This window comes from Hydractinia symbiolongicarpus, chromosome 6 (genome assembly GCF_029227915.1).
Source record: "Hydractinia symbiolongicarpus strain clone_291-10 chromosome 6, HSymV2.1, whole genome shotgun sequence".
Lineage (NCBI taxonomy): Eukaryota > Metazoa > Cnidaria > Hydrozoa > Anthoathecata > Hydractiniidae > Hydractinia > Hydractinia symbiolongicarpus.
The window spans coordinates 17,591,394-17,611,928 of NC_079880.1; the positions used below are offsets into that span (position 1 = coordinate 17,591,394).

General features: G+C 33.0%; 2 protein-coding genes across 3 annotated transcripts in view; both read right to left on the reverse strand.

The window, feature by feature from the left end:
• Positions 1 to 2,417: 2,417 nt before the first annotated feature.
• Positions 2,418 to 20,535, reverse strand: part of LOC130647272 (hydroxymethylglutaryl-CoA lyase, mitochondrial-like) — a 93,287-nt gene continuing 75,169 nt past the window's right edge. The window contains exons 2-11 of the mRNA XM_057453062.1: positions 6,422 to 6,498; positions 6,225 to 6,305; positions 5,962 to 6,069; positions 5,221 to 5,316; positions 4,807 to 4,955; positions 4,186 to 4,249; positions 3,948 to 4,020; positions 3,608 to 3,723; positions 3,385 to 3,510; positions 2,418 to 3,000 (exon numbers count right to left, since the gene is read on the reverse strand). Of these exons, the coding sequence (XP_057309045.1) occupies positions 2,932 to 3,000; positions 3,385 to 3,510; positions 3,608 to 3,723; positions 3,948 to 4,020; positions 4,186 to 4,249; positions 4,807 to 4,955; positions 5,221 to 5,316; positions 5,962 to 6,069; positions 6,225 to 6,305; positions 6,422 to 6,472 (933 nt within the window). The 5' untranslated portion in view covers positions 6,473 to 6,498 and the 3' untranslated portion in view covers positions 2,418 to 2,931. The remainder of the gene's footprint in view (positions 3,001 to 3,384; positions 3,511 to 3,607; positions 3,724 to 3,947; positions 4,021 to 4,185; positions 4,250 to 4,806; positions 4,956 to 5,220; positions 5,317 to 5,961; positions 6,070 to 6,224; positions 6,306 to 6,421; positions 6,499 to 20,535) is intronic.
• On the reverse strand, positions 6,861 to 20,187 carry LOC130647277 (PRKR-interacting protein 1 homolog). Of its 2 annotated transcripts, XM_057453071.1 has the most exons (8): positions 19,667 to 20,187; positions 19,307 to 19,399; positions 12,287 to 12,506; positions 11,263 to 11,341; positions 10,868 to 10,968; positions 10,591 to 10,676; positions 7,582 to 7,637; positions 6,861 to 7,295 (listed from the first exon to the last, which is right to left on the reverse strand). In XM_057453071.1, exons 3-8 carry the CDS (start codon positions 12,476 to 12,478, stop codon positions 7,207 to 7,209), a joined length of 603 nt encoding a protein of 200 aa, XP_057309054.1. In that variant the 5' UTR covers positions 12,479 to 12,506; positions 19,307 to 19,399; positions 19,667 to 20,187; the 3' UTR covers positions 6,861 to 7,206. The 2 variants fall into 2 exon arrangements, with proteins under 2 accessions (XP_057309054.1, XP_057309055.1); XM_057453072.1 differs by lacking the exons at positions 19,307 to 19,399; positions 19,667 to 20,187 and adding an exon at positions 13,508 to 18,489.

Below are 20,535 nucleotides of genomic sequence, written 5' to 3' on the forward strand. Positions count from 1 at the left end.
GACCGCCAAGATTTACATAAATTGCCTCAGTTATCTCGTTTAGCATTGGCTTTAATAAACAAACAATCCATTTGATTGAGGTCAAGTTAAAACCTTTTGTTTTGATAAGAAAGAGATTTTTTAAATCACAGGTTTTGTAAGAACATCTGGTGGTTTACCACTTTTAAGAATAGTTCTTGACACAAAAGTGCCTTAAATCCAGAAGCAGTAAAAACTAAAATATATGAAGTATTACTTACTTTAAAGCAATGTATTTATTGTGATTTGCAGAGGCAGGATGAAGGTTTGGTTTAAGACAACAACATGGCACACGTGGCAACAATACTTCCCTCCAGCATTTCCAATCCTTTTAATATCTGAAAGGGTTTCCAAATTCAAAACTTCTTCATTTAACTTAGCTAGCATACAATTGCTTTGATTTATTCTAGCCACTTGAGGTGCTTCCTGCAATTGAACCTGACCCAGCTAAACCATGTTGAAAAAGAAGCATCCACTTGTCGTCCATGTAACCAACCATACCCGTGGTCGTTTTGGGCGTTTAAACTTAAAAACCCACGGACGTTTTAGGCGTTTTTTCTTCCCATTTCAAAATTTCATTCATTGGAACTTGAAACTTCGCGGACGTTTTAGGCGTTTTTTCTTCCATCTGTGATTTTTATTCATTCGGAACTTTAAAACCCGCGGACGTTTTAGTCGAATCGACATTTTTGCATAAGATCGCCCCGGGTTTGCTTTTGAGTAAAATATCAATGATAAAAAATTGATAAAACGCCGCATCGTCATGATGTCGAAATGAGCCGGATGCCAAAAACAAATTTAAGGATAGCTAGTTAAGTTTTTAGTATATTTTTAGACACATGCAGTCTTTCTAATTCATTTTTGTCTTGCGGGCGACTTATTGCTGACGTGAACTATAAACCTAAGTTGAGGCTTTATCACGCCGGCATTATAGTGGCATGGTGTAGCCATATATTATACTAGTATTGAGTCATCAACGTAACCATGTGTCAGTCAGACACAGATCAGATATATACGTTTTGAAGTATATGATAACTGGCTCCTTTTGTATGTCATTGTCGTAACGTGCATATACACCTAAATAAAATCGTATTGTCTAAAAAATTTTACAATTGTTAGGTCAAAATTTATAATTGTCTTTAAAAAAAATCTTATATCCCTGCTTTAAATGCCTAAATTCGGAAAGTATAGCTATTACAGAATCATTTTTTATGCTAATCACATCAGACCAGCCTAAAAGCATCTCCTAACAAGTTTTAACTCAATATCTTTCTTTCTCATCCTTCTTTTTTATCATTATTATTATTATTATTTACCCAGGATAGCCTCATCAGTTCCCATTGGTACTGCTATCAACGAGGGTCCTGCAAAGGGGGTCCTAGCGCATTTAAAGCTCCCATTTGAGCTACGAAAGTCGTGCAAGCACAGCAATCGCTCAACTAGACAACCGCCTAAGATATCAATCCTATTCTCATGCTGAGCGCTAAGCAGAAAGGATAGATTCACACTTTTATAGTCTCTGGCATGACTCGGCCGGGGTTTGAACCCAAGACCTCCCGCACTGAAAGCGAACGCTCTACCACAAGGCTATCAGTCGGTATATCATATTGCAGTTTCGGTTTTCACGAAACGGGTCCCTGGAAACTCATTTATAACTAAATGGCCACTATGGTCAAACCAAATTGACTTTTTTCAATAAATTTATGTTTGTTGCTTTACTAAGAGATTAAAGTCATAAAACATAGGATGTTGCATTTCATGCAGTCAGAGAGAATTGTTATTTAATCTGTAAAATCGATTGTTATTTAATACTGTTATTTACTACACCCTGTGCACAAAAGCCATTATTGTTTTTCTGTTATTATTCAATTTTTTACGCATAAATTAATTTATCTTCATAATTAACGGAAACTTGAGAAACTAATCAGATCCCAAAACTGACCAGTGTGGCCCAGGGTCATTTCTTCTCGCCGTCCGGTATCGTCAAAAAGAGAAAAATGGGCCTGAAGACGAGGTTGGGATATTGACGTTAAAGTAGTGTTATTTACGTCGCGCCGTAAGATCAGAAAAATTAACATATTAGACATGCATTTTTCGGCAACATCAAAGGAAAATAAACACATCCAGAAGAAATAAGAGAGGAAAGCATCAATGCAGTTCAACACCCAGACCTGAGTATCGAAGTTCCCGACGATGTTTCTGACGATGGACAGCATGGGAACGGAAACGATGATAACGAGGAGGAAAATCTTAGTTATGTAGACGTAATCACCCAGCTTGATAGAATTTGTCGCAACCCTATTATTGACGAAAGTCAAGACATGCTGTTATCAGTTACGAAAAAAGTGGAGAATCTCCAAAGATAAAAAAGAAAGCAAACTTCTATAAAACACAATGTATTTGTTAGTTGATATTTTTTTTGTTTGTATAACAGTAGAGCGTATAAATAATACAAGTTCATATTAATCAAATTATATGTCTCGTTTTCTTGATTTAAAATGAATAGAACAGAGAAAAAACGTATATAAACAAAAAATGTCATGTATTAGGCAAAATTTTGCTCTGAAAGTGATTTTTGGATACAATCTCTATAAAGCGGACACCTCTATAAGACGGACACTTTTTTTGTACCAATAGTGTCCGCTTTAGAGAGATTCCACTGTACTTGAACACGGAAGTCTGATTGTGTGTGTTTAAGTGATGTCACTAGTAGTCTCAATAACGTTGCCACAATACTGGGCATGCTCATAACTGAAAAGACAGATTTAAAAACATCGAAGCCAATAAAAAACTACAAAAGATGCATTTTTGTAATGTTTATTTGTGCTGTCTTCATTTATAATTATTTATGGTATCTGCATCTTTGAATATCGTTACGTCTTATCTGGAAGAGACAATGCCAATTTGTCATTGTCAGTCATGTTTACTGACATATTGAGATATCCATTTACCTACATTCGTTATGAGGTTCATATCAACACCCTAAAACATTGTGAACATTTTACCTACATGGTTTGTCGAAAGAAAAGCGGGAAACCAAGCAGCACAAATATAAAGTCGTAATATCTTATGCGTAATAGAGTATTGGAAATTCTTTTCAAAGAATCAAGATCTGGTTTTTCACATGGAGGATTTTTAGCGTTAATTAAATTTCGTACATTTGTCAAAATTTGCTTGCTTTGCTATTTTTTAAGTGTTTTACAAGTGTCAAAAGTTTTGCAAAGCATAAGGTTAAAGTTATGGTATGGCAATTTGGACAAATTCGTTCATTTTTAGTGAAGAATTTTAATTAAATAAACGTTGTTAAATTTCAATCAACGCAAAGAATGCGTTTCTTTACCAAAAGAAAAAAAGAGAGTGACATACGGTTTCCATTCCATTTGTATGAAGATACTGCACCACTTTTTCAGTTGCAACGTTACCAGATGCACCTTTTGCGTACGGACAGCCACCAAGACCATACACAGAACTGTCCACTACTCTTAACCCCATCTAAAAATAACGACTACTCAGCAGATTGGATTTTCAAAAGTGACAAGAAAAACACAAGGTGAAAACAAAACAAACAAACAAACAAAAGAAAAATTACTTCTAAAGCCGTTTCAATATTTGATAAGGCTCTTCCATAGGTATCGTGACAATGAATGGCTAGTTTCTCGGATGGAATTGCTTCTAATACGCATTTCAGCATTTTTGCAGTAGATTCTTAAAGGATGATTCAGAGGTTGACTTATAAGTTGGTTTATAGGTTGATTCATAACACAAAACAAAAAAACGCCCTGTTTTGTTGTGGCAATACTTTGTAGATACTTCACAAAAAGTCCAGTAAACTATCGTTCATATTTATATCTTCAGGTACGAAAAGAAGAGAAATAAAAAACTCTTTTAAATCACCATTCAACAGTGTCTTAAATTAAATATGTGCTTACCTGAGGTGCCTATCCCTACAGTGTCACCAAGAGAAATTTCATAACAACCCATTTTTAAAAGCTCTTTTGCTATCTAGAAAGAAATTACAAGCAAACAAGCAGTAGACTTTTAGTCCTCAAAATTCTTACCCTTTATAAGAAATTTGTTCTGTAGTTATTTATCCACCATCTCCTATGATAACACTACTTTTTAACTTCTTTTTTAATAATTTGCGGTATATACTGGCATACGTCATACCTTCAACACGACAGAAGAATCGACATCACCTTCATACGGACAACCCACCACACATGACACATATCTTAACAAAAGAATCGAGTTAATTTTATTAGTAATGATCGACCCGTGAAAGCGTCCAACTTCATCTCAAGCACGTAGTGTATAGCCTAGATTTATTTAATGCGTTTCGCCAACTTGAAGTCTCAATTTTTTTTGCCCCAAAAATGTGCTGACTGCAAATTTTGCCGTTTCCAATTTTCTTAACATGGGATATCTCCTAGTGGCAAATATGGAAAATCATATTTCCTTGAAAATAAAAAAAGGAACTTCCGAAGATTTTTTACATTTTTCTAATGGAGTTCGAGTTAGCGCGAGTATTTAAGTCAAAGGGATTATTAAAATAGTTCGGCTTAGCAAATGTTCGAGTTATGACTGTTGGAGTTATGGAGTGATTTTTGTGCGAAGTTGTTATGATTTAAAGGTTATTCGAAAACAACTTTTAAACTGTGTATCTTTACAAGTTACTACATCAACATCAGAAAGTTCATTTCACGTATTTTTCATTTCCTCAAACCTTTACAACCTTCGTCACTTCTATTTGGCCACAAAAGATCTTATAGATTGTTAGTTAAACGTCACCCTCTAATTTTGATGTTTTTGTTTTGTGCCGCCACACAAACGTCTTTGAATCGTCTTAAACTTTCTTCGATTGTACAGTTGATGTTCTTTTTGGTAAACACTTCAGATGCAGCACCAAATATTGCAATCTCTTTCACATCAACTTCTACCTTGTTAGATAATAAGCAAAGATATAACGTCTACTTTGAAATAGAACATAACCTCCTTTTTTCCACAACTTTGGTTCGCATATAAAAATCATTTTTATGTATTCACATTGAGCCACTTGTGAAATACGTTTTTCTCAGAGTTTAGAAATCCCAACCTCAAAAAAACCTTAAGTACAATAACGCAAAGCTCATGCAGATATATCATTTATTGACAATATACCGCCAATATATCGCGAGTTTTTCACGCAGAGTGCATTTCGCTTACCGCAGACTGAAAACCTTTTATATTTGGTACCAAGACTGGATATGATACGTTCTTCTTTCTTTCGATTTTGCTCATAATTTCTTTGTTGTCAGCAAACTATTACAAAAAAAAATTAACAACCAAAAATCAACAATTCCTATCATTGCGTCTCTTTAATAGCTTGTCTTGCGAAAATTCTTCAAAAAAATACCCATGTAATATAGTAAATAAGTAATTACGCAGAGGGGATTATATAAAACATAGGATATTCTTTAAAGAAAGAAACTTTTGCGGGTCAAAAATTGTGAAGTAAAGGGAAAAAACTTTCGCGAAACGATCAGTTTAAAGCTTAATAAAATGGACATGTCAAACAAATTTTGTTTTTGTTTTTGTCCCGATGTTTAGTTAACATAAAAAACCGACATGTTAAGGGAGGTTTTAAAACAGTGTACAAAGTTTCAATAAAATGGCATCAACGATAAAAAACCACATAATTTTAAATCAATTCAAAGAGTTGATTAACAATTATTACACAGAACCTGACAACGAGATTTAAAGTGATATATATATAACGAATTTTTTTTATCCTACAAAAGAAATTTAGAATAAATAAAAATTAGCAAATATAACTTTCACAAATAGCCTATTCGAATAAATCTTGAGGAAATAAACTTTCGCTATCAACAATTTTCAATTTTTTTTTGATCACCCTTAGGTAATTCGCGTATTTCTTCATAAAAATAAATAAGCACCCATTCATACCTGAGGGACCCATTTTGGCGAAACAAAACTAGTTGCCTCTATTACAGACAACCCAGTGTTCGAAAGTTTATTTATAAATTCCACTTTAACATCTGTGCTGATTATAGCCTAAAAATGTTGTAATACAAAAGAATGTTATCTACTACACCATCACCTCGGGATTATACGCAACTTATACTTTTTTATGAAGTAAATCCAATGTTACAGGAATAACGGGGTTTTTCGCAACTTATATCTTTCGTGGCGTTTACTTCTCATTATACCTTCTCATTTTGCAAGCCATCTCTTGGTCCAACTTCGACAATCTTCACATAATCGTCATTGAGAAATCGAAGTTGATGAAACTAAAAATAACACAGTTTTCAATATTCTAAACTAATTGCGCATCCTTGTGATTTATCATTGCACAAGAGATTAGCAGGACTTTTGCACAATCCTATATTTAACCACATGAATATACCTTGAAATTTCTTGGGTAAAATTTTTTTAAAGTACGTCTGATAAAGGCCATGCATATATTTACTGATGTTTTTTTATCTAAATAAATATTCGAATTTTCACTTCTCACTCCTCACTACTCTACAAAATGACAGCTAGCATATTAAACTCATTTCAAACATTAGTTTACTAGATAGAAAACAGTTTTTAATTCTGCAGTCCTTCTAAACGTTGCTCAATTGTACATTAGTGCAGATACAATTCTGTTGTCATTTCATAAGGAAACAAAGAAAAATATGTTAAAGTACTCGCCAATAATTAAAAAAAGAGAATTGCGGTAACAAAAATTGCACACGGGTTGGAAAAACTAAAAAATGTTCAACCTTGGTACTCATTAATCTTAACCATGTAAAAGCAATGGTTTGGAATTTACGAGCACGACACTTAATATAAGTATTAAATAAGCACTGTAAAATACGATTTTTGAGTGAAAACCGTCATAAAAATACAACTGCATCAAAAGGAAGAAAAACTCGATATACAGGAAATTATTAAAATAAGTGTCGTCTTTGTAGGAAATATTTGGGAATGCATTAGTGCATGTGTTTCAATGTTTAGCACTTTTTATTTCATTCTTTTATGTTTAACATATTTTAAGTGTCTATATTTAACGCCATTTATAACATCTTCAACTAAACAGAAGTACTAGTTATGAGGTTGTGTTGCGTATATATTGTAAGCTGTATTTTGGTAGCTGACACATGGTCATCATTCCAGCTGTTGTTATTTTTTCCAAGCCATTCCATCCTACTTTCCACCGATTACAAAATGTGGTTCCTCATCCTCTCCCTCCTGCATATTTTTATCACTTGAAGAAGGCAATTCATCTTTCTTGTCTATAGGTAAACAAAAGGACATGTTGAATGATGCACAGTAAGTCATTGTCCCTCCTTTAAGGCAATCATAATACAAATTATCAACTAATTGCAAATATTACATATTGGAAACCTTAGATTCCCTATTTGCTTACAAGCCTTCCTGATAAATAGTACTGGTCCAAAGTATACCATTATCATAATGATAACTTAATTAAGGACAAGGTGCATAACATGTGGTAAAGGATCACTTTACCTTAAAGAAAAAGCAAAAAAAATGTTCAAAAAGGATGTTAAACAAAGTTACCTTGCTCATTTTTAACATTTGTTTTGGCTAACAATTTCTTTTGTTTCTTTTTGTTTCTAAAAAACAGATATATTTACGGAGGGATATTGCAATAAAATAAACCATATTAGGATAGCCTGTATTTAACACTTATCATTAGCACGAAAATTATTTTGGACGTGATTGGCTAATAGGACAAGATATACATATATTTCCGATATAGAGTGCAATTCTCAACATTCGGGGCGCAATTCTCAATATTTATGTCGAAGTTAAAAATGCCTTAAATAGGTCAAAATGGTGATTAAAATTCGCTAGAAACAGGCAAAAACAAAAGCACTCAATAAAAAGACACACTAAATATACACTCTAAAAAAAGTTAAAACCAACTTGCAGAAGCTAAACTATTTTGTAGCTATATAATGAAACTCCAAAGTTAAACCACCACCACCACCACCACCACCACCACCACCACCAAAAATACCATAGGTCCGATATTGGACCTATGGTATTTTTAATATTGTCAAAGTCTTTTTCTTATATGCGTGTAAAAAGAACAGCGCAAGAGATAGTGATTAGTAGACTCGATTTAAAGACCACAACTGCAAAGAGGATTTAGGGTATCGCAAAAATTATGTCTGAATTTATGCTCTCTAAAGTGACTAAAGTTTACGCACAATCGGGTTAATAGTGTTAGTCCACGAGGATCGTGGATTTTATACACAGGACGCATTTTTGGCTTAATAAAATTAAGAAGACCTGTTTGAAATTTCGAGATTGATAGTAAATTTTTCAAATCGGGCCCAAGTTTATTCCACTCATTTACCGTGTACGGGAAAAAAGAATTCTTAAAATATTCAGTACTGGTTTTGAAATTCCTAAACAAATTACTTCTAGCCTGGTCATAAGAACTTTGCTTCAAGGGAAGCAATGAACCTAGATAGCCAGGTGAGGTACCTGATACAATATTGAAAAAGAAAACAAGTCAGCGATACCAACGCCTGTCGCTAAGGCTCTCAAGACCAAGTTCTTCATAGAGACGCTCGCAAAAAGTACCTCTGATAGCTTTAGTGACAGCAAGAGCAGCATTGTATAGGACAGATTCTATCTTATTGCAGAAACTGTCATTGTGTGGCTGGTCATATATTACATCTGCGTAATCAAGATGTGATCTAATAAATACACAATAATGACTGCCGTGGAAATAATTATGAAGTCTCTTTATAAGCGATATACCTTTGTCAGCCTTACATATCTTCTCATTTAAATGATGATCAAAACTAAGTTTATTATCAAGAATTAATTCAAGTTGTTTCTGTGTTGGCAAAGATACTACGGTAGAGTCATTAAAATATAAAGGAGGGGTGGTTAATGGACTTCTTTTTGTGGGAAAAATTACCTCTGTAGCTTGTTTGCTAGGATCAGGGTTAAAAGCCATCTTCCATTGAAAAGCCCACTTTTTAACAGTAGAAAGATCATTATTTAGGTCTATGCTACACTTTGTAATGTCATAAACAGTAGAAAATATAGATGTGTCATCAGCAAACAGTTTGGATACAGATACAATGTTTTCAGGAAGATCATTAATATAAATCAAAAAAAGAAGTGGACCAAGGATAGAGCCTTGTGGAACACCAGCGTTTATATTGATCCAGTTGGATGACTGAACACCTAAAACTACTACTTTCTACTATAATTTTCCAAAATATTGTAGAAACCTCCTTCGACACCATAGCATTATAATTTATAAAGAAGACCTTCGAGCCAAACTTTATCAAAAGCCTTGGACATATCAAGAAATACACCTCTAGTTTCAAGAGAAGGATTGAGAGAAGGATTGAGAAAGAGAAGGATTGAGAATTTCACCTTTGCAACGCTTGCATACAAACGGAATGTCAGTTCTTAACCTTCCTCCAATACCACTGCACTTCTTATGTACCCGTGCTTACAAGTCTGACAAAGAAGTGAGTTACTACCAAACCCTTTCCTGCGAAGTCCACAAGTCCATTCTGCCATTAAAAGGACATACTTGGCTTTAATGCTACTAAACATAACTATAGACTTCGCCGCATTCACTCCTAATCCTTTCTCTTCCACTCCTTTCTTCCACTTCTCAAACTTTCTTCGACTACATACAATAACTCCCATGGACAACCTGCTGAACTTTTGCACTGAATTGTCTTACAACAATCTATTCCTTCAGCTTCCAGACTTTACGACGGGCCTGTACTTTCCCTTGGTTTCTTTCATGCTCTTCAAGATATCACAAACCAGCAACCTATGCCGCCCACCATGACGAGTTCACTGTCTCCAAACCTTGATGTGACTGATATTAACTTATCATAAAACTTACCTTTATCTTCTTCACTGAGTCCACACTGTGAAGCATAAACTGACATAAAAATGACAATTATATTACTTATCAAAAACTTTATTACTATAATACAACTACTAACACGCATAACATCTATTACTTTTTCTACCCAATTCTCTGTGACAAATATGCCAACTCCTCCATATCCATCACTATTACCAATCCAAAAAACCATAATACCTTGTCGTCCTGCCTTCCTGAACACAACGCATATCAACATAATGTTCTAACATCTCAACTACCTCTCAGTGTACCAACCAGTGGGTAACGATCTGATGATGCTCACACCTGACATCTGTCCTATCATGCGCAACACCTTCCCTCCTTAGAGTTCCAGTCCTGTTTACGCAGTTATCTGATCAACTGTTCTCACTGCCATTAATAAAAAGTTTTGCCATTGTTTTACAGCTGGATGCCTTTCCTAACGCCAACCATTCACAGACTGGACTGGGTGTTTTTTAAAGTGACACCATCACTATGTGGTTTTCATGGGACTTCCACAATCGCCCCTGTACACTAAGAAATGGTGGAGGATTTTTAATTCCTCTCTTCTCTCTCAAAAGAGACCCTTGACCTTCACCCGATCTTAAATAAAACCATATGCTTGTAGAACGCATAAGCTTTCTCAAATGTCTTAATAAATAATTATTTTTAACCTTTTAGCTCGTTTCTTTGCAGTTGCTTCTTCTGCTTGAAGTTTGTTTTGTATCATTTTTTCATTAAATTTCTCATCCAATTCAGTCTAAAAATTTTAGGAACAACATAAACATATACATTGCAACGTTATTTTATAATATAGACATCTAGATCATCACACAAAAGCAAAAAGCTCTCTACAATAACTTCATAGCACAAGAGTAAAAAATGTTTTTTTCCTGTAAATATACAATATTTGTTAGCTTTAAACACATTTTTAATTCTCCAGTTGTATACCTTAACAGATTTTTTTTCCAAATATTCCTGTCGTTTTCTTTCACGTTTTCGTATTCCTCTATAAACATGAAATTCTCCACTACCAGCACCAGCACTAGAACCTAAATAACACCCAAAAATAGGCTTAAATACAAACTTTATAAAACACAGGTAGCATGGGCCATGCCTTAAGTGGTATTTGCAGGCTTTTGACCATAAACAGAATTATATAACGTAAGCATAAAGGTAAAGGTATTCAAATACAAAGTATGTACATTCTTAAATGTCAAATCAGTTTAACATTCCAGCAAAGTACGGGAAACTGAGTTAGAACAGAGAAAAATTTTCCTGACAATAAATTTTGACCATATCAAATTACACTAACAAAGTTCTTCTTATTAACTTCCATACATTACCCATTACATGTCTAACAAATTCGGGTGCTTCCCTTGGTTTCCACTCTTTTCGTGGTTCTGGGATATATGCCTCTTTCATCTAAAGAATTAAGTCAAAGAAATTATGTATGCAACCAACCAAAAGGTTTTAAAACATTAAAATTGTGCAGAAAATATATCGGCTATTGCAATCATACTAATTAGTGTAATTATGTTCTTTTGTCCATGTTCAGTTTTTTGGTTATATTAATTTTAATTTGCAGCAATCAGTGGTTCAAGAAATATGTATATTTTGTAGCATTTTAATTTTTCAGTTCAATTTGAAAAAGGAAAAATTAAAGAAACGTTTTTATGCTTGCAAGGTTCAAATTTAAAAAAAAAATTCTATTAAGTGAAATTATCGACTTGTAAATTAAGAGAAAATCTTATTTATATAAAAAGATTCTTTGTTTTTCATGCAAAAATCAAATTATTTGACTGTGCAGTTGACAAAGATGTCTGTGAAATTCAGCTCAGGTTTAAAAATATCATCATCATTGATAACAATTTTGAGTCTATAACCAAGAAGTTGACAGTCTTCTTCTTGTTTAGAGAATCCAACTGCAAAACTGTGAAATTTCTGTGTCACGAAGACTTCATGCAGTAAAGTATGAAAAAAATGGTCTTTTTTAGACACTTCAACATAATTGAGCCTATTTAACTTTTGTTTTTATTTTCAACGAATTTTATCACTTCTTATACATTCTAATGATGGGTGTAAGGTCGAAATATCAATTTTTAAAAGAAACTTTTTCGACTCTGTTTCTTTGTTAATAATGTTTAAGCTTCTGGTTATATTATTCGCCATAAAAATGAGTGACAAAAAGTTAAATTTCAAAAAGGCACATTCAAAAGAAACTCGAATTAAGAAACAATGGAAAAATTTTTTGCATCTCCCCTGGTTAAATAATAAAAATGGCTTGAAATTAGACATTTAACTGCACTTCTTTACAGTAACAAGAAATAACAAGGATCTTAAAAAATTAATTAAAGTGTGAAAGCTTACTGGGTCACTCATTAACTTATCTAATTTCCGTTTCTGTATATCAGTGGTAGTTCTGCATATTGTTACTTCTTTTGTCTTGTCTTTTTCTTTTTCCAATTGTTCAAGTACTTTTCCTTCTTTTCTTAACTTTTCAAGATGCTCTCGCTCACGTTGTTCTTTTTTGAGTTGAACTTCATTCCGTATAATGTTCATATTCCACTACATTTAGAATATTGATAAACTAAAAAGTTGTGGTAACAATGTTTTACCAATTGTGTATATTAATCAAGTAATAGTATATTAATCAAGTAATAGTATATTAATCAAGTAATAGTATATTAATCAAGTAATGGTATATTAATCAAGTAATGGTATATTAATCAAGTAATGGTATATTAATCAAGTAATGGTATATTAATCAAGTAATGGTATATTAATCAAGTAATAGTATATTAATCAAGTAATAGTATATTAATCAAGTAATAGTAATACGCCAAGTCTGTATTGCATTGCAGTTTTTTTACTTTAGCTAGTTGTTTTTTCATCAAACTTAAAACTGAATGGCTAACATATGAAATCATTTAGTCAACACATGGTGCTATACCAAATTGTAGCGCATTTTGTAGTGTAGTGTCATGCAATATATTTAAATCAGGAAAAATTTTATTGTTCTGCATCTCAATCATATAAGACTGCTAAACAAATAAAATGAGCTTTTTAAAACCATTTGTAGATATTATTTCTTGTGCTATTACTTTAAAAAAGTTTTTTTATACAAACAAAATTTAGTTTTTTAACATCGAATAAAGACCATGACAAACCATGCTAGATATAGAATATCAAACTGGACCAATCATTGAAAAAAGAAATTGAATTCAACTATTTTTGGGAATGAATTTTTTGCGGGTAAAAATTTTTCGTGGATATTAATTTAGTGTTCTTGACCCTAAATTCCACCAAAACTTTCAACTTAGGCTCAATCGCAAATTTAAATTCTGATGATTTCTCATTCTGATGATTTCTGGTCTTGATGGGTTGATAAAAAAAACAAATAGCTTAATATATATATACCAAATATCTTGTTTTTGAAATTTTGAAAATATATACATATATGTTTTTCCTTTTATTATTTTAATTTCTTCTGTTAAAAAAAGGTAAAAAAAACACATAAAGATAACGATGTACATAATGAACTTCTAATATATATGATTTATGTGGTCTGGTAACACCATAGCAACTTACCATTGATTATTTGTTTCATTAGTTTTTTGAGAGATTTTTTTTTAATTTTTTTATATATAGATAATGTTTTTTGAAGGTTACCTAAGATGCTTTAAAAAATTAATTCCAAATATTAATTCCATCAACATTTTCATAAAACATTCACATATATAGAAGAAAGTTACAATGTAATCATATATTTTGCACAGTTTAAGGGATATATATATAGATGTATAATATACTAATACACTTGTAAGGTCAAAGGCTATTTATACCGGTTATTGTGTATGAAATTGGAACTTGAAATCCGAATTGTTATCAATATTTCTTGAATCAAGACAAAGAACAGATTGATTTTATGAGTGATACACTTATTGTGTATGAAATTGGAACTTGAAATCCGAATTGTTATCAATATTTCTTGAATCAAGACAAAGAACAGATTGATTTTATGAGTGATACACTTATTGTGTATGAAACTTGGAACTTGAAATCCGAATTGTTATCAATATTTCTTGAATCAAGACAAAGAACAGATTGATTTTATGAGTGATACACCTAGGACCGGCTGCACATATTAATTTGGATAATTATATGGGCAGTCGAACAGGTATATACGTAAAACTTGTTATACTTGCTTCCCAAATTCTTTCATAGTTGCATTTGTTATTTATTGTTCCTGCTTTCCGTTTTAAAAGAATGTCTTCTCAAAAGTTAGCAGTTTTGCTCTAAACAAACACTGTTTTACAAGAGAATTCAATTACTAAGAAGCAAGGGGATGTTTTAGCTGAACTTTGTGCAAACGCTCCTTGTACCATAATGTAAGAAATTGTCTAAGACTTTATGATCCCTTAAAACACACAACTCAAATTGAAAAGCTCTTTAACCAGAAGTGCAATAAACCCGTTCTTATTGAAACCTATGATTACCTTTTCATGCAACATGCTCTGGTAGTAGTAGAGCGCGGGCCCTAATTGGGTCTGCGTCGCTCAAAATGAGCATTAAATACTCTAGGACTCTCCATCTAAGCCATTGCCCCTCCTGGAAATAATAGACAGGGTATATCCCTCGATATTTGTGAGGCTAGCCATGTAAAATATGCACATCTATCTATCTATCTATCTATCTGTTCTGTCCTGTACTTTCCCCTGACCACCTGGGCTCTAGTCAAGACCCTCCTTTAGCTGTAGGATGGAGAGTCCAGGTATGGTCAGTGGGTGTGCAAGCTTGTATCAGTAGGCAAGAGACATGTAACAAGTGAGGAGCTATATAATATATTCAACAACATACACAAGTGTTCTTGTCTGTCCAACGCCTTACAACAGATGCATGTCAAATCTGTAACCAAGAGTATTGTATTAAGCTAACAGATCAATCATTATTGTCGTGTGAAATCTGTGGACAAGAAGCACACAAATCATGCTTTCTTGATATGATACCAGACGAATATATTTGAAAAACTTCCAAAATATATTCAAGCTTCCTGGAATCTAGAATCAATTGGTCTACGGAATTTAATTTACTACCCCTAGAAGACAAATTCCAGCGTTTTCTCAAAATCTCATACGATTGTGTTAAAAACCTTACACAAATTCGCAAAAACCAAAATTATTTTCATCCTGGGAAAATACCAAGAGAAAGAAAAAATTAGATGCGACAAAGATCTTGGATCAATAAACTGATCTTAAGAATCACCTCCCCTGCTAGAAATCTGGGAATCGAAAAAAAATCTTCAAAAATCATATAAAAATTCTAATACAACACAAGAACAATTATATAGCTACAATTGACTCAAATGGTCTGTGTAAATGGCAGCATCTCTTCACCAGTGCATGTTCTGCCTGGTGTTCCACAGGAGTGTCTTATAGGTCCTCTTCTCTTCATCATTCTCATGTATGATATCGATAAAAGCATTCATCAATGCACACTCCTTTCAAGTTTTGCAGATGACACTTGCTTGCTTCCACAAATACTCATCCTTAACGAAACAGAGAATCATCAAATGTCACTAAACCACGTCTATGCCTGGGCAAATCACAACAATATGTTTTTTAATGAAACAAAATTTCAATTATTACAATATGGTAAAAACCATGAACTGAAGCAATCTTCCTACAGTACAAGTCACCATCCAAGCGGAGAAACTATAACAACCAAGAATTATGTTAAGGACTTAGGAGTAATCCTGAGCACTGACTGTACCTTCATGATTCATAATCAACAACGTTATAGAAAAAGGAAAACGATTTTCAAGCTGGATCCTTTGAGTGTTTCAATCAAGAGAACCAGTTGTAATGCTTACACTATGGAGATCACTAGTTGTACCCTATCTAGAATATTGCTCGCAGTTACTACCTGTGACTACCTGCGAAGATGGCGGATAAGCGGAAACGTATTAAAGTTGTTAAAGATTTTGAGTATGTTAACTTAAATGGAAAGCTGCTTTCAAGCAATGAGATATTGAAAATGGATCTTAGATCTTGCTGTGGAGAATGTGAAGATAATGAAACTATTCCTAATGGTTTACAGAAGTGTATAGAACAACGTATAGATATACTTCGTCCTGAGATTATGTCAGAAGTAAAACAAATTGCAAACGACAAGAATAAATTTGGTGATAATCATAGAATTTTAGAAAACCGTATTATAATGTTACAGGAAGATAACACTTTCTTGAAAAAACAGTTGACTGATTGGACTGGTTTTTTAGAAGTTTTAGTGGAATGTATAAACGAACGGCGAAGTCAATCATGCATGACGACGGTAAAACCCTCTCATGACGAAAGCCAAATTTTGACGCTAAATGATTTGTCTTCGGAGACCTCTAATACGGATCACGAAATTAACAGCAACCCTCTAGGGAATGAGAACATTATTTCGAAGAATAACGATCATTTATTGCGGCACAATACAACGATAAAAGATCAATTGAATATGTTCGGTTTGACACAGAAAAAAAAACACGCTGTTTATAAAAAGAACACTGTAGAATATCAGCGCCGAAACGAATCTACAGTAAAAGAACAACTAAACATGGTTCGATGTGAACATAACAGTAAGTACAAAACTCTACATGATAGAAAACCAACACTACAGAAACGCTTAGAAAATCTTGCTGAATACAATGTTGATACTTCTTTAAATGAAAGTTGCGTTTCACATCATGAGTTTGAAAAATCTGTGACATGCATATATGGTGATAGTATTATAAAAATTGTTAAAGGATGGAAGATCAAAGAAAAACTCTTAGAAAAACAGGATATCATATTCGATCATTTCCTGGCGCCAATACAGACCGTATAAGAAATTATATTATACCACTGTCAAAAACAGATAAACCAAATCGCACAATTATACATGTTGGAACGAATGATCTTTGCTCTTCTAAATCACCAAATGAAATTTCAGACTCTATTATTGACTTGGTTACTGATGTCAGCAATTCTTGTCCTTCTGTAATGGTGTCTTGACTTACTATGCGAGATGATAATTTTAACAGAAAGGCATTAGAACTTAACAGAATTTTAGAACGATCATGTCAAGAAAGAAATATTTGCTACATAAAACATAGTAATATCAGCAAACACCATTTGAACGGTAGTAAACTTCATTTGAATAAGAATGGAACAAAGAACATAAAACATTTGCCAGTTATATCAACAAGTGCTGATATGTACTGCACAGAGACGCACTTCTATCAATTGAATCACCTCAAATTAGTGATGTCAAATCCATTAAATATTTGAAAACGAAAAACATGTCCAAACTTATGATTGGACACTTAAACATCAACTCAATCAGAAATAAATTTGAACATTTAAACAATCTCTTGTGTGATAAAGTTGATATTTTCTTAGTATCAGAAACAAAACTTGATGGAAGCTTTCTGAACTCACAATTTCATATGAATGGTTTTTATCCACCATTCAGAAACGATAGAAACCAATATGGTGGAGGTGTAGCAGGACACATTTGAAAAGCAGAAATTTATACTGAAATGTATATCCTGGGTAAATATTGATGATAAATAAATAAATAAATAAATAAAATTATGTTTTATGTTAGAAATAACATTGTTTGCAGAGAAATCGATAAAACGTCCTTACCAGAACATATAGAAGCAATATTTTTGGAAATTAATTTACGTAAACAAAAATGGATTGTTGCTGGCATTTATAAACCACCATCCTTGAATACTAAATATCTTACAAGATGCATTCGTGAGTTTCTTTCGAAAATTAATTCTGATAATATTATTTTAATGGGTGATTTCAATGTTGTTGAACATGACGATAATATGACCTTGAGTCACTTATTGCATTAAACAATGACTTAAATTACAACGACTTTGACGAACAATTCAGTCAGTTGGTCAGCAAACACGCCCCTATAAAATACAAAGTTGTTAGAAATAATAACTCTCCATTTATAACAAAAGCAGTACGAAAGGAGATAATAATTCGATCGAGATTTAAAAATATCTACAATAAGCACCCTTCTATCAAAAACTGGGAAAACTTTAAAAGGCAAAGAAACAAATGTGTGACTGTTTGTAGAGACGCAAAAAGAATTTATTACACATCACTAAATATGAACAACATTTTTGATAACAAAAAGTTCTGGAAAACTGTAAAGCCCATATTTTCCAACAAATGTGTAAAAGATACAGTCCAAGTAATAGTTGAAAATGATCAAATAATTCGTGAAAAAGAACATATAGCAAATATAATAAATGATCATTTTGTTAATGTCACGAATTCTTTGAATATTGATGGAATTCCGCACGAAAACTATAACGATATTAAAAACGATATTGAAAACGTCATCAAGAATTACGAACAGCATCCAAGTATAATATGGATAAAGAAACATGTTACCACTACCAACAAAATGAGCTTCAAATCAATTGAAATTGACATCATGAAAAAGTATATTTGTAACCTAAAAGAAAACAAATCTGGTCCCAAAGGAGCAATTCCACCATGTTTCCTCAAATATTACGTCGATGTATACGGAGAGCATATCAACAAGCTGTTTGAGAAATCTATTGTCGATGAAGTTTTCCCTGGAGCAATGAAATTGGCTGATATTTGTCCACTATTTAAAAACGGAGATCGTTCATCAAAATTGAAATATCGTCCTGTTAGTAAACTGAGCAGTGCGTCAAAAATTTTTGAACGTATTATGTTTGATCAGATTTATGAATTTATTGATAGTAAATTATCACCTCTTTTGTCAGGTTTTCGTAAGGGTTTTAGCAGCCAGCATGTTTTGCTTCACATGATAGAATCGTGGCGAAAAGATCTTGATAAAGGAAATGCTGTAGGGGCGCTATTGATGGATTTGAGTAAAGCATTTGATTGTGTGGATCATAATCTGTTAATAGCGAAACTACATGCATATGGTTTCTCAAAAAGTGCTTTAGGTCTTTTAAGGAGTTATCTCACCAATCGGTTCCAAAGAGTCGGAATTGATGGCTATTTCAGCTTGTGGAAAGAAATTATTAGTGGTGTTCCACAAGGTTCGATTCTGGGTCCACTTTTATTCAATATTTATATAAATGATTTAATGTTTATTTTTAATGATAGAGCTGATGTTAAAATTTGTAATTACGCAGATACACTTTATACATATGGAAAACAATTTGAGGAGATAAAGTTATGTTTAGAAAGTGCTTTTTCAACTGTTAGCACATGGTTTTCCAATAATGGGCTTCAGTTAAATTCTGAGAAGTGCAAACTGCTCATTCTGGGAAAATCAAAAAACAAAGACTTTGTTACTTTAAATTTGAAAAATAATATATTACAAGAGTCTCCATACGTAAATTTGTTGGGTATAATTCTGGACAATCAGCTTTCTTTCCGGCAACATGTTCTTCCATTATGTAAGAAGGCTAATGCCAAGATCAATGCCCTAAAACGTATATCACCATATATGTCTAATTATAAGCGAAATGTTATTGCTAATTCATTTATTTCTAGCATATTTAATTACTGCCCTCTTATATGGGGATTTTCAAGTAGAGATCTACTACATAAAATTAATAGCATTCATAGTAGAGCAAATAGACTTTTATGCGACAGAATTGAAAATGAATGCAGAATCAGTATTCAAGAAAAGTTCTGCCGAAAATTGTTATAGGAGGTTTTTAAAACAAAAATGAAACAGAATCCATCCTACATGAATGATGTTTTTGTATTCAAAAACACAGCATATAGTTTCCGTGCATCAAGTTCTCTTGAAAGGTGCAGAACTCGCACCACAAAGCATGATCTATTAAGCGTATCTTATATTGCGTCTAAATTATGGGAGAAGCTTCCAAACTCTGTCCGAAATGCCCCTTCGTTGTCTTTATTCCATCACGGGCTAAACACCATTCCGTTTATTCAGTGCAGTTGTCGTCTCTGTGCCACATATATTTGTAACGTAGGATATACGAATTAGCTTCTTATTTTATAATATAAATCTCCTATTTTTTTAGAAACTTTATTTTAGGACAGTCGATTTTAATTAGCCCAAGGCTAACAAATTTTCTTTTTTTTTTAATTAATGTATCTAGCATGTTTTATTGTATATTGTATATCGACTATAAAGAAAGAATAAATAAAAAAATAAATATGGTCGCCTTCTTTGAAGTACCTTGTGAAATCACTCGAATCAGTACAATCAAACTTTTTTCCGAAAAATCTATGGCTCTGATAGAAAAAATTGCTGGAATAATTTAAAGTCTAACAGAATATATTTATTAAAACGAAGAAGAGATATATACCAAATTATCTACTTGTGGAAAATACTAGAAGGCTTTCAGTCTTTTTCAGGAGAGGCGTGCGATCGCACGCGCACGCCTTGGCACACGCCTAAATCGTTTTAGGCGTGTGATTAATCGCACGCCTGAAAATAAATATTGAGTTTTGAAAATCAACCTATAAAATCCAATTTGTAGCGTGCGATGGCAGCCCTCGAAATAATTTTTGGAGACTCGTCAGACAAAACGTCCGATAGACTTCCGTCTTGGTCGGACACTTTTAGATTTCAGAAATTATTGAATA